Source organism: Mesoplodon bidens (assembly GCF_964165515.1).
Source record: "Mesoplodon bidens genome assembly, chromosome: X".
Taxonomy (NCBI): Eukaryota; Metazoa; Chordata; class Mammalia; order Artiodactyla; family Ziphiidae; genus Mesoplodon; species Mesoplodon bidens.
In genome coordinates this window covers 138,234,133-138,254,219 of record NC_138163.1, presented here as the reverse complement: position 1 = coordinate 138,254,219, position 20,087 = coordinate 138,234,133, and the positions used below count along the sequence as shown (strand labels likewise).

The window sequence follows — 20,087 nt, the reverse complement described above, 5'->3', positions numbered from 1 at the left end:
CAGTTAGTTAAACATAGAATTTCCAAATCCACTCCACTCCTAGGTGTCTGCCCAGAAGAACTGAAAACAGGTGTTCAAACAAAAAGCTCTGTATCAGTGTTCGCTGCAGCACTTAGTTAAAATATCCCTAAAGTGAAAGCAACACAAATGTCCATTGACAGATGGATAAAGAAACGCGGCATGGCCCTGTGCAGTAGAATAGTACTCAGCCGTGAAAAGGGATGAACCACTGACACAGGCTACAATGTGGATGAGCCTTGAAAACTGATGCTCAGTGAAAAAAGCCCAACACAAAAGGCCACATACTGTAGGATTCCGTCTATAGAAAATATCCAGAATATGCAAATCCGTAGAGAAAGCAAGTTGGTGGTTGCCAAGGGCAGGTGGGACGAGAAAATGGCGCGTGGGTAGTAGATGGGTGCAGGGTTTTCTTTTAGGTGATGAAAGCATTCTGGAACTAGACACAGGTGATGGTTGCATTACATTGTGAAGGTACCGAATGCCTGAGCCGTACACTTTTCACTGGTCTGTGTAGTGAATTTGATGGTATGTGAATTTCTCCACGATTAAGTACCTGATTATGACTATGAGGCTTTGTGCTTTATCTTGTCAACGTGAGCGTTGGGGGTCCCTTTGGCTTTCTACCTCTTAACTGGCAGTGAACGCAGTGCTTTTTTCACATCCTATAACTTCTGTTACTTTTAACATTTTCAACTATGTACCTGTCTCCTAACTGTACAGAGGCTCACTGTCAGCATTTGCATTCTGGGGTGTCGTCGAAAGGTATTTGGGGTCCGATGGCAAACAGCCAGACAGTGCAGATCCCGGGAACCAAATTCAGACCCAGAGCCCAGAGGTCTGGAGCTGGGGAAACTGGCGTGAATGGGAAGGTCATGGGGAAATAAACAGAGGGGTGCGTGGGGTGATCCCTGAGCACCAGGCACCATCTGCAGGCTACATGAGCACCGTGGGAGGGATGGTGCCCTATTCCTGTACTACTAAACCTTTTTTATTTTTATTTATTTATTTATTGGCTGTGCCACACGTCATGCAGGATCTTAGTTCCCCGACCAGGGATTGAACCTGCGCCCCCTGCAGTGGAAGCATGGAGTCTTAACCACTGGGTTGCTAGGGAATTCCCTAAATTGTATACATGCGTTCTGCTTAACCAAAGACATTTATTGGACTTCTTTTAACCATCTTGAGACACGGAGGATGGTTTCAGAGAAAGCAAAGCGACACATGCTTAGCTCTGTTGGAGTTTGCATCGTCCTCTGCCTTGGTTTGTTTCTGAACTCTTTCTTCCAAGAGGAAGAGGCTGGGAAGATCCCCATTCCAATTTGCTTTCACTTTCGCCTGGACCAATGAGGTAGATAGAACAGGGGAGCAGGGTGCCACTCTAATGGGGAATGAGGGGGCTGTGCCTGCTTCCCCAGACCCCAGCCCTGGGAAGGCTGACTCCTTGGGGGGAAGGATGGAGGGCAGAATCTGGCGCTGGTCAGGGGACCAGGGTGTAAGCCCTGCCGACACCCAAGCACACAGGGCTCTTTGCTGGAGAGTCCCATTGTCTCATTGTACATGTCAGGCCAGCTCACAGTTCCCTGAGGCCTTGGGGCGAGTTCCCTGCAGACTCACAACCAAGGACGTGGTCATACCCTCACTTTGGACAAATTTAACCCTGCATCTTCCTCTGGCTGGATTTCATACCTGGGAGAATGCTCTGATGATGATGAGGCCATGCATTTCAGCTGTGCACCATCTTAACTACCAAAGCAATTTTTTAGAAAAATCCCTTTGCATTCTGCTTATAGTAAGTGCCCTGTGCACTTATTTATAATCTCTATAAGAACATCAGTGATTCTGTGAGTGCTGGGGAGGGAGCACCCCATCCTCCCTGGGAAGATGGCCAGGCTGATCATCATTTCTATGAAATTCCTTCAAGGCAGAGGGTTAACTAGCTTGCTGAAGCGTGAGCTTCGGAGTAACAGCTGACCATCCCGTTAGTGGGGATGTCCTACTTGTTTTGAGCCATCTTTGTCTTGTGCCCTAATCTGGTTGTTAGATTGGTCAAGCTTGGCCCAGATCCTGGTAGCTAAAATAATGCTCTTCTTTCTCGTCTCAAGTCATGGCCCTCCAGAGCAATTCTCACCCCCGTCACGAAAGCTTTAGTATCGCAAGGGGAACAACCTCAGAGGCATTCTGATGTTTACAGCACAGGTGACAATATCAGGATGTAAAGAAGCAGTTCATGTCTTTCCCAAAGCCCTCACTTTCTCTTCTGCTGCACACTTTCTACTTTGTATTCTGTTCTTTTTCCTCATGCAGTTTCATTCTATCCGATTGCCTATAATGTAGGCCCATTCCTTCATACTGTGTTAGAAATTTGGGTGAATAAGTCCATTTATATCTTTTTTTAAAATTAGATTCCACATACAAGTGATATCCTATGGTATTTGTCTTTCACTGTCTGACTTCACTTAGTATGATCATCTCTAGGTCCATCCATGTTGCTGCTGATGGGGGGAGGGATAGATCAGGAGCTTGGGATGAACACACACACGCACACTACTATAGATAAGATATATAACCAGCAATATATCCCTGTGTGTGTCTAGCACAGGGAAGTCTACTCAGTACTCTGCGATAACCTATATGAGAAAAGAATCTAAAAAAGAATGAATATTCGTATATGTATCACTGAATCACTTTGCCGTACACCTGAAACTCACACAACTTTGTAAATCAACTATACTTCCACTAAAATTAAAATTTGAAAAAAGAGAAATTCAGGTGAGATCGGGGTACTGTGTTTTGGCCAGGCGACGCAGGAATATGCACATATCCCAAATCTGTCTTCACGCAGGCTCTGTTCCTCCCCGTGAGGGCCCTGAGAAAACTCTGTGTGCAGACAGGACCTCTGTAGACACAGCAACACTGTTGGCTCCAGCCCTGAACCCCAAAGAACTCTAGCAGGAGGGACTGGACTCTGCATAAGCCAGACGGCCTGCCATCACTTCCTCACTTGGAGGAAGGGGTGAGGGAGCTCTCGGGGGCCTCTTGGATAAGGACACTAAGCCCATTCATGGGGGCACCACCCTCATCATGACCTCATCACCTCCCAAAGGCTCCACCTCCAAATAGCATCTCATTGGGAGTTAGCATTTCCACATATGAATTTGGGGAGCATGCAGACCTCCTGATCTTAGCTGTTTCTATATATGTATTTCTTACAGAATCCTTCTCTAAATCACGCTTAGCGTTAGAGAGGTCATCCAAACCTGGCTTTCTCACCCTTCCTTCCATACCCCAGTGTCATGATCTACCTGCTCACTATTCTCCGGGACCGAGAACTCTCCACCTAGGGTGACTCTCCACATACCAGGGAGGAAGGTTTTAGGATCTTGACACTCCCCAGAATTTTGAGGACCACTCCTGTTACACAGTTTTCTTTGTAGAATTCAGCCAGTGTAAATGAATGAAAACCTGAGGTGAGCCCTGATAACGTGGTGGATAATGGCACAGCCCTTAGGATTGGAGATTGAGCAGATTATTAGGCAGAGCAAGAGAGAAATGGCTTCGTCCCACACAGCTGTCTTACAATAAGCACCCTGTGCACAGACGTGCCACAGATCCTGGGCCTTCGGGATCTCGCTGGAGTAGTTTGAACAGGAGCAGCAAGGGGAGAATCCTGTTTACGAACTCACTCAGATGCATTCCAAGTGGAAGTGTACAGGAGGGGCGTGCATGGTCATAACAAACGCTGTTACAATTAATTCCATCTGGCTTTATCTATGGGAGGCCTCTCTCTCCCTCTCTCTCTCTCTTTTTTTTTTTTCAGTGTACCTATTTGATTTTGGTTTGGGAGGTGGTGGGTGGGCTTTCATGTGGGATCTTAGTTCCCCAGCCAGGGATTGAACCTGGGCCCACGGCAGTGGAAGCGCAGAGTCCTAACCACTGGAGACCACCGGGGAAGTCCCAGGAGGCATCTCTTAATTACAGAACTTTGAAACCGCATAGAGAACACTGTTTTAAAAACGCTTAGCCTTCCAAAGTGTAAGAAAGTGCAAGGGAATTAAGCTCTAGCAGGGATTCTCTGTGTTGGTTGTTCACATTTGTGAATGTGCTAGATTTAGCACAGCTCCATCTCAAAATGCATTTTTCTTTTGCTTTGGAGAAAAAAACAGTTGAGGGTTAAGACAACCTCTTATCTTAAAAGGCAATCCATTCATTAACAAAGTGACATTTTACTGTGCTGTATACCTGAAACTAACACAACATTGTAAATCAACTATACTCCAATAAAAAAAAAATTTAAATGACATTTTATCAAAGCTCCATGATGTCATATATCTTCCAGGTAGCATGAGAACATGATTCAATATTTGCTCACGAAAATTACGAATTATTACATGCAGAGTATTTGAATTGCTAATCTTCCTTTGTCTTAGAAGCGAACCTTTAGTTGTAGACATCTGGCTACGAGATATTCAGCTACTTAGACTGAAAATAAGGCATCAGCAGCAACTAAAATTTCTTTTGTAAATTTGGCAAAACACTAAAGTGTTAACTTTTATCAAACATTTATAGTCATAGACGTTTCAATGTATGAATACAAGGTGATGTGTATGTGTATGTGTGTAACCTATTTATGAACTGAGATACGTATTTTGGCATACTACTGGTCACTATATATATGTATATAGTATGTATTTGTCATCCTATATAGGTATGTATATGGTATATAGTATATATAGTATGTGCATATATGTATTTAGTGTACCAAAAGTGCATTTTTGTTTTTCAGTTATTTCAGAATTCAGTGAGAAGTTATTATACGATGAAGAAGAGTGTTCCTTTGAGTTGTTCATAAATGAAGAATCTTCTAATCAGGGCAAAGATAGCACTATACAGCTCAGAGTGATCAAACATGTTATGAACAGGTGTATTATATAATTTCAAAATCTCTAGGTGTTCACAAATTTTAACCCTGCAAACAGCCAAAAAAGGGAACTTTCTAACAGTGGTCAGAAGACCAGGGCGAGAGTTAATAGTGGTTAATGATTTGGTGTCTCATTTTCTATATTTGGTCTTTTAAAACTAATTACCATCCACAGACAAATGGATAAACAAAATGTGCTCTATCCATGCAACAGAATGATTCAGCCTTAAAAAGCGAGGACATCGTGACACACACTACGACACAGATGAACCTTGACATTGTGGTCAGTGACATAAGTCAGATGCAGAAGGACAAATACTCTGTGATTCCACTGGTGAGAGGCACCCACAGTCATCAGATTCCTAGAGACAGAAAGGAGAATGCTGGGTGCCAGGGGCTGGGGGAGAAGACAATGAGGGGCTGTTTAACAGGGACAGAATTTCCGTTTTGCAAGATGAAGAGTTCTAGAGATGGGGAGGGGGCGATCGTTTTCAACAAGATGAATGTACTTAACGCCCCTGAAATGTACCCTTAAAAATGGTTAAGACGGTAAATTTCGTTATGTGGATTTTATCACAGTCAAAAATAATTTTCAACTTACCCAGTGTGTCATGAATATTCAAATAACGCCACCGTGTATAAAAGGAAATAGAATCCTCCCTGCCTGCACACGTGGCCCCGGCCCCCTTCCTAGGTGGTCCCTACAGCCCACTCTTAGCTGGACAGTTCTCCTCACCTTTGTCTCGGAATGGATTTGGCGTCCCACAGAGCTGGGCTGTGACCCCCGCCCCATCATTCACTGGCTACATGTCCTCCAGCAGATAATGTCACCGCTCAGCCTCACTTTGCTCATCTGTAAAATGGGCACAGTAACAGCCTGCGACGTTGGTTGTTAGAAGTAGGTAGCAATCTGTATAAAACGGGCAGCTCCAGGCTAACAGTTTGATGCCATGTGAGGGGTGTGAGTTGTTTTTGTTGCTTTTTGCCATTGCTGTCTCATTCTGAAGCCTTCTGCTCTTGCTCTTGCAACTGGGGCTGAATTTGTATTTTTCTGCTCCTCTGAACTCCAGCAGCAGACGCTCCCTTTCAGCTGCCTTGCCTGGTTGGTCTTTAAGCCATGGCAGGACCGTTGGTACCTTTGCGTGAGAAATTCCCCAGCTTCTGGACGGGGCCGGCAGGGATCTCATCTCATGACAAACGCAGTCACATCTGTGCCGTTAAATCAGCCAGAGCCCAGGCAGGGCACCTGCCTTTTCTGTTTCTCTATCTCAAGGGGAACCCTCCGCCTTTGCCGAGGTACCCAGTGCAGGTTGAGGCAGCCACAGATTGACTCTGACGGTCAGCGGCGGGGGAAATGCTTTTCAGGAGCTCAAACAGGATGGGTTGTCACATGCTTTTCAGACTCTGGTTTTTACAGTTTTCATGGACTATTTTGCTTTGTGATGATGCTCTCAGAGTCTGTCCCTCTGGTATCTAATTGAAAACAACGTACAGTCATTTCCAGGCAGACGTAGAGAAGAACCATCAGCTGTGGGCACAGAAATAGGGTGGGGTTTTAGACATGCCGGGAGCCCTCTTATTGTATGGGAACGGAGACCTACACAGACAGGGCGACATCATGGGCGTGGCGGGGGCAGGGTCCCATCTGGGTTCCTTGCTTGCTTCCCTCCCTCCTGCGTCTTGCTGCATCAACTGGACTGCGGAGCAAGGGAAGAAGTGACTGAGAGCCCTGAGAGTCTTCAAACATCCAGAACTGACCGTCTCCCCAACCGTTCAGAAGATTTCAAATGTCAACAGAGCGGTTGGGCGAGGCTTACTTTTTTAAAGGTACCTTTCTTTATTAATACTCAGTACAGTTCCTTTAACTGTACTGGGTGTACTTGAGCCTCCTGAAAAAGTCACAGACCAGAGTACCAGCCAGGGTTGCGCAGTCAATGAAAACCGGGGTTCGCTAAATAAATAAGACGTGAATATTTATATTAGAAAAAACACAAGCAATCTGAATAGGTATTTAAATCTATAGAAAGAGCTGTTTAAACACATATTCAATTGGGGGTTTTGCTGCCCTGATGTCAGACTATTTTTCTTCAGGAATTGAAAATGGGACATTTATTAAGTAAGACTTTGTTAACCAAATTTCATTGATGATACATAGCTTGGGTTGAACAAAAATGGCATTTCTTCTAAACAAAGTGTGGTTTGCAATGTAGGTTTTTCTCTGTTTCCAATAAGCCTTTTCCACATCAAGCAAATAGATCGGGGACATTTTGATTGCTGTGGTAAAGTTTCCATCACGTACGTGCAGTGTTAATATTCTTTTAATGAACAAATTTAATGTAATTACATCTCTAGTTATGAAAATGTTCTTTTGTCTCTCCGCTTCATAATAATTCTGTTTTAGGGATAGCTGCATTCTCAAAAAAGTTTTTTTTCTTGCTTTTTTGCCAAATTAAGGTTGTTGAGAAAAATAGTTTTTTCAGGGGGGACATTACGCTGTTTTTCAGAAGTTAATGTGCTATACTCTTAATATCTTGGAGCACTTTTATTTAACTTTTAATTACTTTTATCAACTAACTCTTTGAACAGTTTGAAACATCGTTAGAAACACTTTGTACTAATCCGTGTTTGTGGGGAAAAAATAAATTCTGGTTACCTCAGACAATAATAATTCAAATGCAGTGGGATTGTTAGTGGCTATTGAGAAACATAAAATTTGAAACATTGTTTATTGGACTAGCTGGTATTTCTCACATTAGCCTTAGTGATATCTACCCAAGACACATTTTGGACCTATAACTAATGATACACGGTCCCAGTGAGCAAACCAAAACCATTTGGCAATTCAGAAATTAATGTAGATATTAATAATTATTAGTGGACTTTTTCCCTATTGGATTTCAATTAAAAAGTTTTACACATAAACTAACCCTCTCACTGAACAACACAGAAAATTGGAATGCTTTATTTTTTTTTTCCAAAGAGCACACATATGTACAATGGGTCCTTACTACAGCAACATCCTGGCATGGAGAGGATTCAGCATCTTAAACCCAAAATGTTTTCTCCTTTATTGTGTTCTTTGACAGCTAACGGGCCCTGTCTGTTTCCAGACAGCAAAGTTGACGTCCCATTCACTGCCCTGTCTTTCTGACACTTCCTGTCCAGTTAGTTACCAAGGTCTACTGATTGCATCTCAACGCAGTTCTGTTCTCCTCTGCTGCCTGTCCCCACCTACTCTGGGTACCGAAATCTTTGTAGGGCCGTGGCCTTTATCTTCATGTGCACTCCAGCCTGTGCCAATCCATCCACCACAGAGCAGCAGAATGACCATCTCAGTGGAAATCAAACCTGCCTGTCACCCCCTAATTAAAATCTTCACTGTCTCTCCATCACTTCTGGATAAAAATGAACGTCCTTCATGTGCTGACAGTGTCTTCCATGTCTGACCCCTGCTCTTTCTTAGACTTTTCTCTACCCTATAGTGAGAGATCTGCGTGGAAAAACAAAAACAGCATCCAGGGCACACAGTCATAGGAGTACTGTGCATTCAGCTGTTGACACAAGCATAGAAAAAAGAAAAACCTGGAGAGAAACACAGGACCTGAGTGGTTCTCTGAATAGTTGGTTTGTATGTTTTATCTTGTGTACACTTAGAATATAAGTAAATACAGAATGAAGAGAAATTTATTTGAAAATAAATCATATTTGATTTTTGTGTACAGTAAAATCATAGTAGCCTGAAGTAGGTCTCTGAGTAGCTGGATTTTGGGCTGAAACTTACTTAAGATTCACACAGAGTCTGTGTTTCACACCATTTAATCTCTTTCACGCATGTCTGCCATAAGAACATTTATTCCTCTTCTGGTATCTTCAACTTTCAATTGTAAAGCAAAAATTCACTTTTCACATGGTGGGTGAGCTGAGCCATGTGTCTTTACTTTTTATTTCATTGATTTTTGCTTTGGGAGTGAGCTTGGTCTTTTTTTCATTCACTTTCGTTGGAGTATAGTTGCTTTACAGAGTTGTGTTAGTTTCTGCTGTACAGCAAAGTGAATCAGCCATACATACACCTATAGCCCCTCTTTTTTTAGATTCTTTTCCCATGGAGCCCATGACAGAGTATTGAGTGGAGATCCCTGTGCTATACAGTAGGTCCTTATTAGTTATTTCTTTTATATATAGTAGTTTATATATGTCAATCCCAATCTCCCAATTCATCCCACCCCTCCCCCTTTCCCCCTTGGTATCCATGCGTTTGTTTTCTACATCTGTGATCTATTTCTGCTTTGCAAATAAGTTCATTGGTACCATTTTTCTAGATTCCACCTATAAGCGATATTGTACAGTATTTGTCTTTATCTTTTTGACTTACTTCACTCTGTATGACAGTCTCTAGGTCCATCCATGTCACTGCAAATGGCATTATTTCATTCCTTTTTATGGCTGAGTAATATTCCATTCTATATATGTACCACATCTTCTTTATCCATGCCTCTGTCAGTGGACATTTAGGCTGCTTCCATGTCCTGGCTATTGTAGATAGTGCTGCAATGAACATTAGGGTGCATGCATCCTTTTGAATTATGGTTTTCTCCAGATATATGCCCAAGAGTGGGATTGCTGGGTCATATGGTAGCTCTATTTTTAGTTTTTTAAGGAACCTCCATACTGTTCTCCATAGTGGCTGTACCAGTTTACATTCCCACCAACAGTGTAGGAAGGTTCCCTTTTCTCCACACCCTCTCCAGCATTTATTGTTTGTAGATTTTTTGATGATGGCCATTCTGACTCATGTGAGGTGATACCTCATTGTAGTTTCGATTTACATTTCTCTAACAATTAGTGATGTTGAGCATCTTTTCATGTGCCTTTTGACCATCCATATGTCTTCTTTGGAGAAATGTCTATTTAGGTCTTCCGCCCATTGTTTGATTGGGTTGTTTGGCTTTTTGGTTTTTGGGGTTTTTTTTGCGGTACGTGGGCCTCTCACCGTTGTGGCCTCTCCCATTGCGGAGCACAGGCTCTGGACACGCAGGCTCTGCGGCCATGGCTCACAGGCCCAGCCGCTCCGTGGCATGTGGGATCCTCCCGGACCGGGGCACAAACCCGTGTCCCTTGCATTGGCAGGCGGGCTCTCAACCACTGCGCCCAGGTTTTTTTTTTTTTTTTTTTTTTGATATTGAGCTGCCTGAGCTGTTTGTGTATTTTGGAGATTGATCCCTTGTCAGTTGCTTTGTTTGCAAATATTTTCTCCCATTCTGAGTGTTGTCTTTTTGTTTTATTTATGGTCTCCTTTGCTATGCAAAAGCTTTTAGGTTTCATTATGTCCTATTTGTTTATTTTTGTTTTTATTTTCATTACTCTAGGAGATGGATCAAAAAGGATCTTGCTGTGATTTATGTCAAAGAGTGTTCTGCCTATGTTTTCCTCTAAGAGTTTCATAGTATCTGGCCTTACATTTAAGTCTTTAATCCATTTTGAGTTTATTTTTGTATATGGTGTTAGGGAGTGTTCTAATTTCATTCTTTTACATGTAGCTGTCCCGTTTTCCCAGCACCACTTATTGAAGAGAGTGTCTTTTCTCCCTTGTATATTCTTGCCTCCTTTGTCTTAGATTAGGTGACCATAAGTTCATGGGTTTATCTCTGGGCTTTCTATCCTGTTCCATTGATCTATATTTCTGATTTTGTGCCAGTACCATACTGTCTTGATGACTGTGTAGCTTTGTAGGATAGTCTGAAGTCAGGGAGCCTGATTCCTCCAGCTCCATTCTTCTCTCTCAAGATTGCTTTGGCTATTCGGGGTCTTTTGTGTTTCCATACAAATTGTAAAATTTTTTGTTCTAGTTCTGTAAAACATGCCATTGGTAATTGGATAGGGATTGCATTGAATCTGTAGATTGCTTTGGGTAGTATAGTCATTTTCACAATATTGAGTCTTCCAATCCAGGAGCATGGTATATCTCTCCATCTGTTTGTGTCATCTTTGATTTCTTTCATCAGTATCTTATAGTTTTCTGAGTACAGGTCTTTTGCCTCCTTAGGTAGGTTTATTCCTAGGTATTTTATTCTTTTTGAGGCGATGGTGAATGGGATTGTTTCCTTAGTCTCTCTTTCTGATCTTTCATTGTTAGTGTATAGGAATGCAAGAGATTTCTGTGTATTAATTTTGTGTCCTGCAACTTTACCCAATTCTTTGATGAGCTCTAGGAGTTTTCTGGTGGCATCTTTAGGATTTGCTATGTAGAGCATCATGTCATCTGCACACAGTGACAGTTGTACGTCTTCTGTTCCAGTTTCGATTCCCTTTATTCCCTTTTCTTCTCTGATTGCCATGGCTAGGACTTCCAAAACTATGTTAAATAAAAGTTGAGCCATGTATCTTTAAATTACTTATATAAATTCTTCCTACTCATTAATAATGAAACATCTTCTTTTTTTTTTTTTTTTTTTTTTTGCGGTACGCGGGCCTCTCACTGTTGTGGCCTCTCCCGTTGCGGAGCGCAGGCTCCGGACGCGCAGGCTCAGCAGCCATGGCTCACGGGCCCAGCCGCTCCGTGGCATGTGGGATCTTCCCAGACCGGGGCACGAACCCGTATCCCCTTCATCGGCAGGCGGACTCTCAACCGCTGCGCCACCAGGGAAGCCCGAAACATCTTCTTAAAATACATTCAGCATGACCTTCTGAGCCATCAGCATGGAAAGCTTTTTTCAGGTCCTCATCAGCACAGCTGAACTTCCCATCTTAAGCTACTGCACTTTGTATTAGTTATCTACTGCTGTGTAACCAACAGCCCCCAAGCTTGGCAGCTTAAAGTGACACACATTTGTTATCTCACCATCTCAATGCGTCAGGAACCCAGGCACAGCTTAGCTGGCCCCTCTCCTTGGATCAAGGTACCAGCCTGGATGGTGGTCTCATCCACTGGTTCAACAGAGGCAAGCTCTGTTTCCAGGCTCAGTAAGATCCTTGTGGGCAGGGTTCTGTTCCTTGTAGGCTGGTGGCGTGAGAGTCTCATGTCCTTGCTGGCTCTTGGCTGGAGGCCTTCCTCAGTTCCTTGTCATGGGGTCTCTCCAATGTGGCAACTCAGCTAATCAAAATCCAGCAAGAAGTAGAGTCTGCTGGAAAGACAGAGGTCATAGTCGTTTGCAGCCTCATCACAGAAGTGACGTCACATCACTGTTTTCATCTTCTGTTAGTCAGAACCAAGTTGCAAAGTCCAGCCACACTCATGGGGAGGGGATTATGTGAGTACCAGGAGGGGTGTCATCAGGCCTTCTTTTAGTTGGCCTCCCACATCTTCATTTAAAGCTGTGTGACTGTACTTATTAGAGTCTACACAAACTTATAATAATGCCGCTGCTAACTGCAGCTAACAAGTATTGGCACCTATGAGTCCCTGACTGAATCATAGTGCTAAGTATATCATGTTATCCTCACAGTAATCCCCATTTTACAGAAGAAAAGACAAAGGGGCTAAGTAAATGTCCTGCGGTTTCACCACTATGAAGCAGGGGAACCAGATTGAAACTCATCTGCAGAAGCCACATCTGTCACTTATTTTAGTGGGTTCTGTACTCATGGAATACCTCATTTGGCCAGTTGGAGCCTTGAAGGATGATTCTGTGTCTCATTCAACCATGAAACCATCACAAGACCATCGTGGTGTCTTTTAGCCAATTTTTACCTCATAAGCATTTGTGGAAACGGATTTGGTTGAATTGTCAGTGAATGGCTTTTAGCTGCAAAGGTATCAAAAGACAAACATACTCCTAACAAGTTACATTTATCTAGTACTTTATCATTTTGGAAACCCTTTATTTCTTTTTCTTTTTCTTAGAAGGAGGGGAAGGGGATATTCTTTTTTTTTACAGCTCAGTTGAGGCATAATTGACAAATAAAATTGCGTATATTTAAATATGGCGATTTGATATACCTATACGTTATGAAGTGATTACCACTGTCAAGTTTGTTAACACATTGGTCACCTCACACAGTTAAGACTTTTTTTTATGGATAGAATGCTTAAGATCTACTGTTTAAGCAGATTTCAAGTATACAATACAGTGTTATTAGTTATAGTTACCTTGCTGTACATTACTTCCCAGAACTTATTCATCTTATAACTGGAAGCTTATACCATTTGAGCAATATCTCCCCATTTCTTCTGCACCACTGCCCCCCACCCCGTCTGCCCAGGGCAACCACAGTTATACTCTCTGTTTCTATGAGTTCAACTTTCTTTTTTTTTAGATTCTACATATGAGTGAGATCATGCGGTACGTGTGCTGCTTTTTTTTTCTTTTGTTTACATCTTTATTGGAGTATAATTGCTTTACAATGGTGTGTTAGTTTCTGCTTTATAACAAAGTGAATCAGTTATACATATACATATGTTCCCATATCTCTTCCCTCCTGCGTCTCCCTCCCTCCCACCCTCCCTGTTGTGTGCTTCTGTTATTGGCTTATTTCCTTTAGGTTAATGTCCTCCAGGTTGATCCACATTGTCACAAGTGGCAGAATTTCTTTCTTTTCAAGGCTGAGTCACTTCCCATTATATCACGTTGTCTTTATCCCTTCATCCGTGTGTGGACACTAAGGTTGTCTCTGTATGTTGACTATTGTGAATAACACTGCAACGAACATGGGAGTGCGGGGATCTTGATTTCACAGAGACCCTTTCTTTCCATCTTTTTATGGGAGGCAGGCTCTGTGTCATCAGCTGAAAGTTCTCTGCACTGAAAAAACAAACAAACAGGCGTTTGGTTGACTGCCTGACCGCAGAGATGGCATCTTGGTGAAATGTGGATGAGTCATCCACGCAAGGAGGTGATGCTCATAACGCAGGCCTCGTAGTGGCTGGCCTGAGCTGATACGAGACCCTTGAGTCTCTCCATTCTGCCCTCATGCCTCTATTCCCTGACAAAGACAGGCCACCAGAGAGAGCACGGGGGAGGCAGTCAGGAATGAGAGAGTGAGGTCTAGAAGAGCACATTGAATAGTCACATTTCCCTGGTTCGTTATCTTTAGACAAAGGGCGCCGAGTTTGCCTTTGTGAAAAGATCCTTGAGAGGCAGAGAGGTGAGAGGGGAGACTGAAAGTAGGTCAAGAGAGAAAGGTATGGCTCCAAGTTATACACGCCCTGGGGATGAGGATGCTTTGATCTGGACTCAGAAAGGCAACAGGCAAGACGACTGTTCCGAGAGCAGAACATGTGGTGAAAAGGCGCCGTGGGGAGAGACGTTCCACGTGGACCAGAGACAGAGAAGTCACAGGTGAGGCAAGGCCAGAAGGAATGCTCGGAGCCTGAGGTCCTCTTTGAAGAGCCTCCTTGAGCTTGTTGCCCACGCGCCCAGGAACGCAAGGGCTTCTGTGACCGACGGGGGCACGTGATGGCCGAGGCACGTGATCTGTCAGCATTGAAGATGCACTCGTGGATGCAGAGGAGAAAGTCAGTTGCTCAGATGGGTTGGAGCTTCCGAATCCCTGCACAGAAGCCAAACTGCCCGCCTATGACAGCCAAGGGAGTGAGTCGTCACTGTGTACATACAGGAGCGAAGGTTTCGCCGATGATTTTACAGGTGATGAAGAGGGTGATGGGCCGGCGGTGACTCGGTGGCTCTGCACTGGGGGTGACTTTATGCCCCCGGGGCCATGAGGCAGCGTCGGGAGACTTTTTGGTGTCACAAGTCAGGCTGGGAGGGTGCGCTGCAGGCATCGAGCGAGTGGGTCCAGGGGTCCTGGCACAGCACGGCTCCCATGACAGAGAATCGTCCCGTTCCAAGTGGGCTCCAGGGATGAGGGCCTGGACATCTTTGGGGGCTGGGGTGTCTTTCCACATCCCACTCTAGGTGAGGGTCAGTGTTACGGAGAACAAGGCAGTACAGTGAAAGAAGAGGACCACGTGAAGGTGGCTGGGTTGGCGTCCAGGTGTCCTCTGGAAGCAGCACCTGTGTTGTTTGCTCTGACGAGACTCTCATGGGATTTCTGCTGCACGTGGCCATCATGCCTCCCGTGGAGCCCCACAGCTCCCCTGGGGTTTGCATGTCCCAGGCCCCTTCCCGCCCCTGATGAGTTCCTGATGCCGCAGGTTCTGCTGAGGTTTCCTCTCGTTTCCCTAAGTGCTGAGTTCTCTCGAGGTGAGCGATAGCTCAGGTGTGTGCATCCCTCGGTCTGGCCCCTGGTTCTGGCCCCGCGGACGCTTAACCCCACCCAAGGGGATAGGCCTGAGGATGCTTCTGCCCCCAGCTGCTCAGATGCGGGCAGGTTGTGTCCCTCTCCTGATGTTCACTTGGCAGTTCCTACGGGCGTCAGAGCGGGAGTTTCAGGTGTGCATCCACCCCCAAAGTCCTCCAGCCCGTTGTTCTCGAAAGGGGTGAAATGCCCGGGGCAGGGGGGTGAGTGTGCGTTGGGATGACAGCCATAGAAGGTGGATGGATTTACCCCCCCATCCACTGCGTTTGCTGCCACCTACCGGCACCCAGAGCCGCCCCAGGCTGTGAACCTTCTCTTCCTTGAGCTCGGAAAGGTTTGCATCACGCCCAAGTCTACGTGTTTCCCTTTGAAAAGCTGTTACGCCGAAACTCGTGGCTAGTTTTAGAAAGGATTTGACATGGACAATTGGATTGTCCTGAAATGCCTAGGTTTTTTTCAGTGCAGAGAACTTTCAGCTGATGACACAGAGCCCGCCTTCCATAAAGAGATAATTGTGTTTTCATTTTTCTAGACAGAGCCTATGTTTTGGTTTGGGGTAAAAAGGAGAGGTCACTGCTCTCCAGGGAGAAAGAAGTGTTTGTTTGGGAAACAGACACACAGGACAGAGAGGATGCAGTTCTTCGCTGCGTGATGTCTTAGATGCTTTGCAGCCCATGTCGTCGGGGGTGGCCAGGTCGACAGAACGTCCTCTACTGGGAGGAGGGGGAGGGTCACAGAGAAGGAGGAGGGTCTGCCTCAGGCCAGCATCCTTCATGTCTCTCTTCCCGTTGCCCTTTGCAGGACGATGAGGACGCTTTTGCTTCTGCTGCTGTTCATCTATGAGGCCCGGAGCCATGCGGTGTCAATGCCTAACTTCGTCCTGCTGATGGCCGACGACCTTGGCATTGGAGATCCTGGCTGCTATGGAAACAAGACCCTCAGGTAGGGTGACGTGTAAACACAGGCTGCCTTCCTGTGACGGGCAATGAACATTCACAGAGCACAGGCTACGGGGAAGCGCTCAAAGCCCCCCAAGGGCACACTTCCCTGTGCGACTTTACGTAGACACACACAGGCGTTAGTAGGCAGGTGTGATGACATCTATTCGAGTCACTGTTGGATGAACTCAGACGGCTCACGGGGAAGGTATTCATCACAATTCTTTCTTCCTCGCCCCTAGTCTGTGGCTTTTTTCCCATCATCATGTTTCCCTCCCTTTGGTTCGCCGCTTCTGTTTTGTCTTCTGTTTTCGGCCTCTGGCTCTGTTCCCACTGGGACCCAATCCATCCCCCCTTGTCAACCACTCACTGTTACCTCAGCACCTTCCTTCTGCCTCTGGGCCGGGCTGTGCTGGATTCTCAGGCAGACACACCAGCCGGGGACAGATGTCCCGGGGACACGTGTCACGTTTGATGATGTCAGAACTGTTCAAGGGCTAGGGGTGACGACAGTGGTAGGGAAAACAGAGTGGGAACCAGACTCGGACAGAGGAGGGTGTTTTGTTCCCCAGCCCCCCGGTGTAGGGCTCTTGGGTTTAGAATTAGTCGGTCAGGGTGCAGTGGAATATTGGCCTTGGGGTTGCACTTTCTCTATATGATCACGGGGAAATGTTGACATAACTGTGGTTCTATGGAGAGCTTCATCTCACACGTGATCAGCACAAACAAAATGAAAGGAGAGGGTGGATTTCGCCAGAATTTTCTCGTAAGAGCTACAGATAATTATCTGAAGCTCAGAGGGACGTGCCGCTGAGTGCCACGGGGTCTGCTTTGTGTTCACACCACTCGCTCTGGGTCCTCCTCTTCTGTACAAACGTGTGACTGTATGACCGTGTGTCTCAGGACGTCTGTTTCATCATTATGTGGCACAGCAAACAAAAATGAAGTAAATTACGCTTCTGAGGAGGACCCAGCCTGCAAGATGCAGCCGAATGTGATGTCACTTCCAACCTGATTCTGTGTGTCAGATGTCACGTGTTATTTTTTAAATGTATGCTGACCTATGATGTTTGTTAGATTTTGTTTAAAGCACGTGCAAGGATAAGATCTGCACTCAGTGTTCTCTTAAAATTTTAATTGACCACATACGTTTCCTTCCCCACCTTTTGCTTCATTTTGTGAAAAGTTTAGATCTCACTGTTAGACATTTCAGACACGAACCTTGTTAGTAATTTAATTTTTCTTATCGAGGTCACAATTTTTTTTTCATTTTAAGTATCATTTTAAAATACCAGATGATATTAGTATTAGATATAATATTAGATATGATATTCCTAAACTTTAGTGAGATACTAGATAACTGTTCCTACTAAGGTGTGTCTTAATTAAAAAATCACAGTCAGGCCTTTAAGGTTCAGTGTCTGCCAATTATCCAAAAGAAAAAAAGGGCCATAAAATCCTAAGTAAGCATTCATATCAATAATACCCTAAATCTGCCTTGTCCTCCATATTAGCATCCAGTTCTTTTTTTTTTTTAATTGAAGTATAGTTGATTACAATGTTGTGTTTCAGGTGTACAGCAAAGTGATTCAGTTTTATATCAATATATATGTATATATTTATATATATATACTTATATGTATATATTTATACATACATATATATATGTAGATATTCTTTTTTTCCGATTCTTTTCCATTTTCCATTATAGTTTATTACAAGATAAAGAATATAGTTCCCTGTGCCCTACACTAAATCCTTGTTGTTTATCTATTTTATATGTACTAGTCTGTATCTGCTAATCCGAAACTCCCAATTTATCCCTTCCTCCCCAGTTCTTTCTGAAGGACATTTTTCATTTTACGTTTTATAATATCACCCCCCAAAATAGTCAAATTTTTCAGTGGCCGATCTAGGCACTAGGGAGATGAAGTCAGATATACAGACAGCCTCAGTGTTCTCAGCATCTTGTAGTTTAAGGCCAGAGCAACGTGAAAGTGTTGAGAATTAAAGGCATAAGTTAAACTAGTAGACGACAGAGCAGCTTGACATTACAGTGCAATGCCGTGACCTTCCCCTTCGAGCTCTGCATTGTTACAGGACTAGCCTATGGACGCTGGACCAGGGAAGCAGTGGCGTCACAACGGAACAAGATACGTGCCCCACGCCACAGGCAGCAGTCTTGGAGGGGAGTGCCGTTAGCCACTCCGTCCCTTTACAGGGAGGAAGCTGCCGTGATGGGGGATAGGGACTGACATCCTACAGATGGAACAGGCCTCTCCCACAGGACAAGGAGGCCATGGCAGGGTGGGGGGAGTCCGGTCTATGCTCAGAACTGAAGTATAGAAGATGAGCAGCCTGGCAGAGAGGCAGGCGCTGGGGTTCCCACTGGAGGATAAGGGATCGTCCCTCAGTGTGGACCCAGACCTGAAGGAACTTCCCCTCTGAATGCCTAGGAAGTCTGGCATGATTTCCTAAGGTGATGGACCACACAAGTCCTGGATAAAAGGTGGCAGGATGGCTTGTCCTGCAAAAGGCGTCATCCTAGAAGTCAGCACATAAATGAGTGTTTCTTTAGCGGAAAAAAAAAAAAGACACCCAGAGGGTGTGCGTGTCTCACGGCATGTCGTGTTTCCATGTTGCCGTGTCCCTTTTCCCTGGAGTCTGTGACCCCTTTGTTACTGATCCCTGGTAAATGCACCTGGAGCCCATCGTCCCTTTCCCTGGATGGTGCCGTCACCCCGTTCTCCCTGGGGCCCTGTGGAAATTCGGCAGAGCCTGGTGAGAACTGGTTAGGAGCTTCTCTTTGGCTGTGGTTGGGAAGGAAGAGTCAGGCTGATCCCAGAGCTTTCTCGTTTGGGGCACGGAGGTAACTGGTGGGGGGGCACAGGTGACAGAGGACGGAGACCTTGCCCCTTGCCCCTCCCGCTTCTCACAGCAGCCCCTTGTCAGGACTTGGCTTCCCTCCTAAATCAGCAGCTCAGAGCCCCCAGGGGGGCACGGGTGGGCCCCTGGAGAGGGCAGACCTGGATGATTTCATCCGCAGTGTGGTTCGGTTGTCACTCTGAGTCTCGGTGCTGTGTCCCCTTCCTTCCCTGGATAAGTGACAAGCGACTCACTGTACAAAGCCAGAGAGAAAGCTTTCTTTTCAGGGTCGCGAGGAATGACCTGAGTCTTTGTTCCAGGACTCCCAATATCGACCGCTTGGCCAGAGAGGGAGTGAAGCTCACGCAGCATCTGGCAGCATCGCCCCTGTGCACACCCAGCAGGGCGGCCTTCATGACGGGCCGGTATCCCATCCGCTCAGGTACCCAAGCTCCTGGTTCTGTCGCTGCGGCCCTGGGCCACCTCCCAGTTCTAAGGCTTCCCCTGTCCTAATGGTGGGTTTCTCCTGGCTTAGGAATGGCGTCTCGGTCCCAAGTGGGAGTTTTCGTCTTCTCGGCCTCTTCCGGAGGACTTCCCCACAGTGAGATTACGTTCGCAAAGCTCCTGAAGAATCAAGGCTATTCCACAGCTCTGATAGGTATGGGCGGCTGGGGGCGGCGGGGGGGGCGAGGACCTGGGTGAGTGGGAAAGTGGGAAAGTGGGGAGGGCATGAGAGCAGCCTTCTTGAAGATGAACTGACTGATAGAGTTTGCACAACTGTAAATAGGGAAGGAATTATTTCAATGCTAAATTCAAACACCATGTGTCTGTATGTGCTATTTGAATGTGTAGATGTGTGTCCTTATTTATGTATGTATGTGTATGTGTGGATGGATGGATGGATGGATGGGCGGTGGATGGGTAATGGATGGATAAATGGTGGATGAATGGATGGGTGGATGGATGCATGGATGGATGGATGCATGGATGATGGATGGACATATGGATGGATGGACGGATGGTGGATGGGTGGATGGATGGGTGGATGGTTGGATGGGTGGGTGGATGGATGGGTGGATGGATGGATGGATGGATGGATGGATGGATGGATGGATGGACGGATGGATGGGTGGATGGATGGGTGGATGGTT

General features: G+C 45.4%; 1 protein-coding gene across 9 annotated transcripts in view; it reads left to right on the top strand.

Moving 5' to 3' along the window:
- Positions 1-20,087, top strand: part of LOC308608560 (steryl-sulfatase-like) — a 171,738-nt gene that overhangs the window by 67,440 nt on the left and 84,211 nt on the right. For all 9 annotated transcript variants that reach the window (XM_081221781.1, XM_081221783.1, XM_081221789.1 and 6 more), the window contains 3 exons: positions 15,935-16,075; positions 19,257-19,378; positions 19,472-19,594. In XM_081221781.1, the coding sequence (XP_081077907.1) occupies positions 15,935-16,075; positions 19,257-19,378; positions 19,472-19,594 (386 nt within the window). The remainder of the gene's footprint in view (positions 1-15,934; positions 16,076-19,256; positions 19,379-19,471; positions 19,595-20,087) is intronic.